Genomic DNA, 9832 nt, shown 5'->3' with positions numbered 1-9832 from the left:
GATTTTATGTCATTGCCAACCTTTGTAAGCAGTTGAGTACATACAAGGCTTATATCAACTTTCACTAGGTATTGAATGAGGAGACTATGAGAATTGCATCGATTTTTTTTTTTTTTTGTATAACAAGTATCTATAACCTAGGGCTTGCATCACCAATTACCGTTATGTTAAAAAAGTGAAAGCCAAACCTAAGTCACATAATGTACGTGCATGAGCGTGCATGAGCGGAAGCGCGAGTTTAAAAACGTCTTTGAAAAAACTATTGAAATTTATGAGAGCAAAGCGAAAGTAGAGAGTTGTGTCTAAGAGGCAAGGCGAATTAGGCTTCAGAAACCTCCGTCCTTTCATCTATCCCTATTAATGAACAGTATGTTTGACAAGAGGTCAATTTGTGGGTTAATTTAAATTTGTCATTCAAACTTGGCTCCCTCCTAAATCCCTCTTAATGAACAGTATGTTAGACAAAACTTCAGAAATAAATTATAACTTATTTAAATTGTAAGCTAGTATTTGAGCGGAGATACTACACTTGATCTTAGCCAAAAGGCCGAGAATAGATGCTACAATTGATCTTTAATTTTGAATGGCGATACTATACTTGATTTTAGCCAAATGACTGAGAACAGATGCTACACTTGATCTTTTTTTTAAACGGCGATGCTACACTTGATTTTAGACAAAAGGCCGAGAACAGATGACACACTTGATCTTTTTTTTTTGAGCAGCGATACTATACTTGATTTTTGCCAAAAGGCCGAGAACAGTTGCTACGCTTGATCCTTTTAATTTAACAGCAATACTAAAGATGATCTTAGCCAAAAGGCCAACAACAGATGCGCTACACTTGATCTTTTTTTAACAATGTTACTCCGTACTACACGAGGTCGAACCCACCGGGAAAACTGGAAGATCACTAAATAAACTGATTAAACCCTAACCTAGTTGACAAAAGTTGTGATTAATTTTTATTTGAGCTAAAAAATAAAGAAGCAATGGGAAAAGTAAACAACTAATCTATCACGTAAGAGGAGTCGAGATTACAGTTGAGAAAAGCAACTAAGGTTTTGGAATCCACACCAATAAACATTCATCAACTAATTTTATCCAACGGATTTTCCTATAATTTCTCACAATGATTTAGAGGCCAATCTTAACTACCGTGGATAATGTATTGTTAAGCCCCTTTTATTTATGACAAAAATAAGTTCTTCCTCTGCTCCAAGGAAGCCAAAATCATCAACTGTATCCGAATAAAACAACTCATAGTAGATATCCTGTACTTAAATATTAAATTTGATAAACCAAGCTATTCGATTAATAGGATGATATCAAATCATGGAAAAACCCCATTCTGATTGAATACATATCCAAATTTTAGTCAAATTAATCTATTGAGTCAAGAACAATAAACATTGAATGTACGTAGGAAAAAACTAAAAATTAAAGAAACAATGGTAAAAGTAAACAACTAAACTATCATGGAAAAGTAGTGGAGATTACAGTTCAGAAAAGCAACTAAGATTTTGGAATTCACACCCATAAACATTTATCAACTAATCTTATTCAACGATTTTTTCTATAACTTCTCACAATGATTTAGAGGCTAATCCTAACCATCGTGGATAACGTATCGTTAAGCTTTGTTTAATTTATTTATTAACTTTGATAAACCAAGCTATTCGATTAATAGAATCATATCAAATCATGGAAAAAATCCATTCCGATTGAATCCATATCCGAATTTTAGTCAAATTAATTTATCGAGTCAAGAACAATAAACATTGAACGTACGTAGGAAAAATAATATGCATAAGATCAACTTATAAACTTTATGTGGTTTCATCCTCAACCTCAATCTACAAGTTTAGCCACACTCACGCAATAGTACTAGAACTCCATTGAATAAATAAGCTTACAAAAGCTTATTTCTTCTCTTCCTTTTGCTCCAGCCGTACGTGCTCTTGAATGCGTGGTGTGTGTTCCAAACCGTATTTTCTGTGATGATTCCCCAACAGAACCCTAATGTTGCTCTTATATAGGCTGCCGAATATTGTCATTAGGAAGATAGAATTCTTTCTTTACTAAATCAAACTCTAGCATAGCTTTATGATTTTATATAATTACTAAAAATAAAAATACAAATCGACCTACTACTCAAACTCAGAAAACATTTTTGGGAGGGAGAAAGAGGGAGCTTGGTTTTTGGAAGGAAAAATCAAATTAAATCAGATTCTGCTAATTAAGCACACGTTTTTAATCAATCACCAGAACACATTTTTCTTAATCAGCAAGAATTTTCTATTTCAAAAAAAGAAGAAGATTTGGTTGACTGAAATTTCACCCCGACGCGCACCCAGTTAACTGGTTTCCATATCAATTTTTCCAAATTCGTGCACCCAGTTAACTGGTTTCCGGATCAGTTTATCTCTCGACATCAAGTAAAAACAAGACGTCAATTAGTGGGGTCAGTAAATTTCTCATTCAAACTTGGCTGCCTACTACGATCAGTAAATTTGTGGTAAAGCAAGAAAGCTGGTTCGTATGTTTGACAAATTTTTAAAACCAATTTATCACTTATCTATTTGGTCGATCAACAGCCTCACATTGAGGGATACTGACCCAAAACAAGAATCAATTTCCACCCTCAAGCTCTTTCTCCCTTCATTGGCTTATCCCATTACCCACGGATGTGTAAACCAACTGGTTGTTTCACCATGTCACTTGTCCTCATCGGATTCTTTCTCTATTGTAGCCAATTTTTTTTCGTGGAACATTCTCGTTTCGGAGGTTCGAATATTCGTTTCTGTGTTTTGGTTGGATTTTACATTTTGGTGCGCGTTTTGAACTGGAAAAGAGGACAAGCGGAACTTGATGATGAGTTCTCGGTCCATAACATACCGGGGACGCCTACCCAATTCTCATACAATGATTTGAAAACCGCAACCAATGATTTTAACAATAAGCTCGGGGAAGGAGGATTTGGGTCAGTCTTTAAAGGGACTTTGAGTGATGGCACCGAAGTAGCAGTGAAGCATCTCGCCGGATTAAGTCAGATCAAGAAGTCATTCTTGGCTGAAGTTCAGACAATAGGCATCATCCACCATGTCAATTTGGTGAAATTGATCGGATTTTGTGCTGAAAACTCTAATAGGTTTCTAGTCTACGAGTACATGTCCAACGGGTCCTTGGATAGATGGATATTCAAAAGACATCAAGAGCTCACTCTTGGGTGGGAATCCAGAAGGAAGATCATTGCGGATATAGCCAAGGGACTAGCCTATCTCCATGAGGGATGCCGACAGAAAATATATCATTTGGATGTCAAACCCCAGAACATCCTCTTAGATGAAAACTTCGAGGCAAAAGTTTCTGACTTTGGATTGGCAAAACTAATTAATAAGGACGAAAGCCGAACTGTAGCGACATTAAGGGGAACCCCAGGCTACATGGCTCCTGAATGGTTGAGCTCAATAATCACAGAGAAAGTAGATGTCTATAGCTTTGGGGTCGTGGTCTTAGAGATCTTGTGTGGACGGAAAAATTTGGATAGGTCTCAGCCAGAGGAAGAGATGCATTTATTAGGTTTGTTCGAAAGGAAAGGGAAAGAGGGACAACTTTTGGATATGGTTGATAAATACAATGCTGATATGCAATTACACGGAGCAGAAGTGGTGGAGATGATGAAGCTTGCAGTGTGGTGTCTACAAAGTGATTACCAGAGGCGGCCTTCGATGAGAGTGGCGATTCAGGTCTTGGAGGGCTTGGTTAGTGTCCAAGACAATTTGGACTATAACTTCATACATGCTCCGGCAAGAAGAACAATGGCAGCTACAGGTGAAGACGTGCATGCTATTGATGTTGGCACACCGTTATTAGCATCAGTTCTATCAGGACCAAGGTGAAGGCAAGTTTCTAGGGGGGAAAAAACATTAGAGTGTAAATGACGTTGACAAAATAAGTGATTATCCGTAGTAATTTCGTGTAAAAAACATGTAATCCACTTAAGTGCTTTTATGATTATAGTTTTTTTCCTAACTTTTAGGTGAACGTGTCCAAACAATACTTGGACTTGGTCATTACTTGGAAACTTCATGTTTTTGCCACTCTTGGGTGGCTTTCTGTAATCTAACTTCAATCTTTTCCATGCTTCACAAATATCTAAGCACTTACAAGAGAGCAAATGAGGAATATTTATTATTTATGATATGAAATCACGAAAGGATCACGGGCAGAGGAAATTCAAGGCAACTTCAATCTATACATCCTTGGCTGTGCAAGGCTGACAGTTGGCTTACATAAGTATCTACAACTGCGTTTTTATAACAAACTCTGTGTGTATTTTCATATGGCTGGGGTGATCCTTCAAAGAGAGATATTGCATATTTCTATCAGAAGTCTTCTCCCCAAACAACGTGAGAGAACTTTTCGGAGCTACGGTGTTAGCAGGAATGTCCAAACGCACTGGCACCTCAAAAGAATCTTGCATGTTGTCAGTAGCGTCAAACTTTGAATACACACAAAAGAAGTTACACTAGTTCGGTTCCTCTTTAACATGCCACCAGATTTTGTTCACTAGTTTTCACTTTCACTAGCTCGGCAGCCTCGGCTGGGCTGACGTATGTGTTTGTACTAATAACTTCTTCTTTTTTTTGATAAGCAAATTCCAGTGAAGAAGCTCAAAATGCATAGAATCTCAAAGGGGCATATCCCAGTATATCAAGAAGAATAGAAAAAAAATCCTCCCATCTAACAGGACTATACAATCATGCAAATGAAACAATCAAAGCTAAGCCCTACAACAAACCCAGATCTTAACAAGAAACTAAGAGAATATACACATAGACAAGCTCCAACTAGCTGCCAAATCCTTATTCTGGGCAGAGGGTTTCACCCCCTTCTAGAACTCAGTGCATCTCTGATTGAATTCACAAACTGCAGAGAGAGGTGATCAACAGTCATAGCCTTCCTTTGAAAGAACCTGAGATTTCTTTCCCTCCAAATCGAGTAAACTGCAGCTGCAAGAACACTCTTCATGAGCAGACATTTAAAACCCTTCCTTTTAACATTCAAATTGAACCAGACCACTACATCAGACAAGTTATAAGGAATGCCAGAAACATGGATCTTGTTTGAAACTTCATGCCAAAGAGCTGAGGAGAAAGGACACTGAAAGAACAAATGCGAGTGAGACTCTGCATCTGTGCTACAAAGAAACCAGGAAGTATCAACATTCATGCCCCAACTAACCCAAAACTTCTATGATGCTCCCAAGTGGTATGGGAGCATCATACTCCCAATGAATATGGACCATTGGATTGAAAATAGCCAAATCACAGTCGTTGGATCAAAACCAAAGATCTAAAGTTGAGTGGTTTTGTTAAAACCGAGATGGTTTTGTGAACTTTGACAAAAAAAAAACGGAAGATTACTTACTACAGAACAGGCAACACTTACCATTAACTAAGGCAACACTTGCCATTGTATAAGGTAACACTTACCACACAAACAGACAACACTTACTACAACCGGTTGGTTAGGTAACAAGTTACCATTAAGTTAAAAAAAAAAAAAAAAAAAAAGAGTACCCGATTTTTTGGCGGGAAAATTTTCAGATTTTAGGGATTTATATATTAGAAGAATTATCTAAAAAAATGGTGTTCATTTATAAATTTGGTTTAAAATTTTAATTTGTTATGAAAATATAAAAATTTGAAAAATATTTTACATAATTTCCAAAAGACATTATAAATGTATTTAATTAATTAATTTTCAAATAATCATTTATTATAGATATATTTAAGTAACTTAGTTTTAAATATTATGGAAAAAATAAGATATTTATTTATATTTTGATAGCTTACAAACTTAGTTAATATATTTTATAAAATAAAGCTACAAGTTGATTGTTACAACAAAATTGAACGATAAATATATTTGTGTTTAATAGCTATTGAATAATTTTGTAGGATTCTCAATTGGTTTTTGTAGTAGTATTTAATAAAATTAGGCTATTCAATTTCATTAATATAGTTTATAATAATCAATATGATATATTTTGCAAATCTAACAACTAATAGTGTTGATACTAATATACTTGGTAGCGATCAATCAACGAGAATTGATTCATTTGTAATTGATTGATCTGGTTATATATTCAACTAATTGATCAAACGATTTGAATCGATTAAGATCATATTTGGCAGATGTGGTAGTTAACAATGATGTTGATTGATAGTGATTAGTGAAAATTAATATAATCGGCTGAAGTTGGCTGACTAATTTGTTTAATTGCTTAACCATAGACTTATCTATTTCAATCCTTCAAGTTACATAATTAGCAAATTTCAAAAATGGTTATTTGATGGTTAACATTGATCATTTAGCAAATGAAGGAGTAACAGTCTTTGAGGTTAACATTGATCACTTGGCTAATGTAGGAGTAACCACTAGTGAATCAGTAAATTGAAATATCTCATTTATTTGATCTTTTTTAAAAAAGTAATTTTATTACTATAAATGATTTTATTTAATTTATCATAAAAGTAATACAATAGATCCAAATAAATTTTAATGTGGTAGGTAATATGACATAATGAAGATATACATAAATGTATATCTACCGTCTTTAATGTCATACTTACTATAGAATAAAGCTTACTTATCAAAGCATAAGGCTAGAGATACCACAAAAACTGAATTTTTACGATGGACAACTATTTGTTGATAAAACTTACCACGTGGTTGACAATACTTTTCATGAAATAAGGGCAAAACGACTATATGCTTAAATCAGTCTTACCACACAAACTGATTCACGTTTTGCCAATTGCCTTGTTTACCTACCACCAATTATGACATTAATGATACTAGGTTTCTCCATACTTACCTTAAACCCTGCAAACTTATACACTCTAACTCCTCTAACTCTCATTCATCTCTCCTCTTGTCCAAAAAAAAAAAGAAGAAGATTTAAGAAAAAGCTCCATAACAAGTTGAAGAAGTTCACCAAATAAGTTTTTTTGAAGAATAAACTGAATTTAGTTGTGATAATGATTACCTCATACCAACTTACCGAAAGATCATAAGTTGAAGAATCTCGAATAAGTATTTCACAATAATCTAATGAAGCTTCCCAGATTTTACGTTTTTTATGGTTATACTTACCATTCCTTATGCCTTTACATACCACTTTTTACGGTGTTTTTATTATGGATGAAAACTGTATTTAGGAAGTATCAGGAGAATAAGTTCTCCGTATTTGTAGTAAGCATATCCAGAATTTAGTAAAAAACCATGTATTTGTGGTAAGTATGGTTATGAAAATGATAGGTACCTTTCGTAGGTAATATAGTTTTGCATGTCATACCGTAGGTAATATAGTAATTGTGGTAAACATATTTATGTTAGTTTTGCTTGCCATACCACGTCTTTTAGTATTTTTTAATTTGTTGAAAAGTAACAATAATTATATGCTGAAACCACACTTACCACAGAAAGTTAGCACGTTTTGATCATTGCCTTGCTTACCTATCACCAATTATGGCATTAATTGTACTAGATTTCTCTGTACCTACCTTAAACTCTTCAAAGTTATCCACTCTCGCTCTCATTCATCTCTCTTCTTCTAAAAAAAAAGAATATTGAAGAAGAAACTTCCTAACTTCTAATAGCCAATAAGTTGAAAAGGCCAACTAAGTAAGTCTTTCTCAAGAACAACTAAATTTAGTTGTGAAAATGGTCTATTTGAATTGTCGGGACAACAGTTTTTTTTAGTTCATGCCATACCCGCTCAAATTGTCGGGACAACAGTTTTTTTAAGTATTTAGTTAGCATTGTCGGGACAACAGTTTTTTTTTCCAGTTTTTAGTTAGCACACCCTATATTTGTGGTAAGTATTGTCACGCCCTCAATTTTTAACATAAATAAATAATCCATTTCAATAAATGATCCTCGCATATTACAGATAATACCCCAAAGAGAGAGTTCCAAATGATCATTTACAAACCAAGTTTCCAAGTTTAAAGATTTACAATATTGGCACTACGGCCCAAATTTCATAGCTAGTTAAAAGAGTAAATTTAGAGGTTACATAATATCTGAAATTAAAAGACTTCAAATGAATTTACAATTTCCTTCCTTCAAGAGATCGAGCAAAAGATGATTGAACCACTTCCCAATGACGGTTTTCAAAGACATGAAATCAAGTTTGCATGCCATGCACTCCATGTCAAATCCTTGAGATGCACCTGAAAATGATAGGTTGAGCTACACTAGCCCAGTAGAGAAATTCTATACTCAAGCTATATGTAAATGTGATGAATCATGCAATGAGAATGAATGATTTCCAATGAATGATTGAATACACAAAAGGCACAATGAACCGACGAACAACGACTATGGAATTTAATACGTCTTATAGATATCCCTAGCCATTCATGCACAAACTAGGAGCAGCATTAAGTATATATCAATCTAATCAATCCAATACTGTTTCTCAAATCATTTTAAGACTCCTCAAATGAATGCCACCTTTATTTTCCTCATTTCTTACCATTTACCATCAAGCCTCTTTTATAAAAAGAAAACGTTTCCTTTTGGTTGCCAAAATAACTTTGAGAAAACTCTCGACCTTCACGGGTCAAGCTCTGTTGATTCGCTTGAATACCGGATTTCGTTGATTTGTGCCCAAATACCGGAACCGTTGATTCACTTAGGAATACCGGAGGATTTTCATAAAAATCTTTTTCCAAAACCAAGTTCCTTTCTTTTCAAAAACTTTGATGAAATCAATTGTTGTTTCCCTTTTTCAACAATTACAATCTCAAGCAATACACGGCCCAAACAACAACATGAACTTCAATAATCAGTCATAACTTCCTTCATCATGCGAGACATTCAACTGTATTACCACACCTTGTGTTACAGTGAATTCTCTCCACCTGGGTTTCCGCATTACCACACCTTGCTTTGCGGGCCCTCTAGAGTCTCCGCATTACCACACCTTGCGTTGCAGGACCCTCAATTCAAATTCATAACTCACATAAGCATTAATAAACCGAATACAAGATGACAACACTTCTCAAGGTCATAGTCTTTCATTCATCGTCATTCAATGCATTATAAACTCACAAACATGCCCTTTTGTACATCATTAAATACCTTAGGTTCACTTAATCCCTCAAAGTCTATCACAATGCCCTACGTCACATACCAATCCCACAACTACTCCCCGACACACCACCCGCTAGGTTCTAAACGAGAATCTATAGAACGAATACCAAATGAACCTAGGATGATCAATCAAAACGAAGCACGAAGAAACGAGTTACCCTATTCTCTTCCGGACCACTAGGCAAAACCCCATCGACCAACTATGAATCCTATGACACACTTTATGGCCAAAGATACTCAATAGCGCCTCCATAGTGCATTTCTCAACTCACCAATCATCACGTCATGTTATAACGCTTAACAAGTCTATATCGATCATTGAGACATGCCACGACATCTACTTCAATCCACTAAAAGCGTAAATAACGTACGAGTATCCTAATCATCTAATTTTACATTCTCTAAGCCATGGCATGAGCCCAAAGAGATCAATTGGTCAATGAATCTTTCGAGTTACGAACTATCAAGTTTGGAAGTCATTTGAAGCTATTCAAAAGGTGTTTGAAGTGTTCGGAGTTCAAACGGGCACGAGAAGAAACAAATGAACCAAATCTGTCTGAAATAGAATGGGGGTATTGATACCCCTGACCGAGGTATCAATACCTGGCCAGCGTCTGGTCCAGAGAAGAGTGGGGTATCGATACCCCTTTTTAGGGTATCA

General features: G+C 35.3%; 1 protein-coding gene and 1 pseudogene across 1 annotated transcript; one reads left to right on the top strand and one right to left on the bottom strand.

Annotated features, from left to right (window-relative positions):
- Nucleotides 1-452: 452 nt before the first annotated feature.
- LOC131331652 (U2 spliceosomal RNA) lies at nucleotides 453-559 on the bottom strand (annotated as a pseudogene).
- Nucleotides 560-2580: 2021 nt separating this feature from the next.
- LOC131329994 (G-type lectin S-receptor-like serine/threonine-protein kinase SD2-5) lies at nucleotides 2581-4155 on the top strand. The gene has a single exon (XM_058363435.1). The coding sequence runs from the start codon at nucleotides 2688-2690 to the stop codon at nucleotides 3900-3902; it is 1215 nt and encodes a 404-aa protein (XP_058219418.1). The 5' UTR covers nucleotides 2581-2687; the 3' UTR covers nucleotides 3903-4155.
- Nucleotides 4156-9832: the final 5677 nt, after the last annotated feature.

Source organism: Rhododendron vialii, chromosome 6a, assembly GCF_030253575.1.
Source record: "Rhododendron vialii isolate Sample 1 chromosome 6a, ASM3025357v1".
In the NCBI taxonomy this organism is placed as follows: Eukaryota; Viridiplantae; Streptophyta; class Magnoliopsida; order Ericales; family Ericaceae; genus Rhododendron; species Rhododendron vialii.
Note: the sequence above shows the minus strand (reverse complement) of the source record. Positions and strands in the feature narration are given on the sequence as shown.

What these genes read in the sequence shown, in the direction of transcription:
- LOC131329994 (XM_058363435.1), top strand. Translation starts at nt 2,688, where the DNA reads ATGTGTAAACCAACTGGTTGTTTCACCATGTCACTTGTCCTCATCGGA.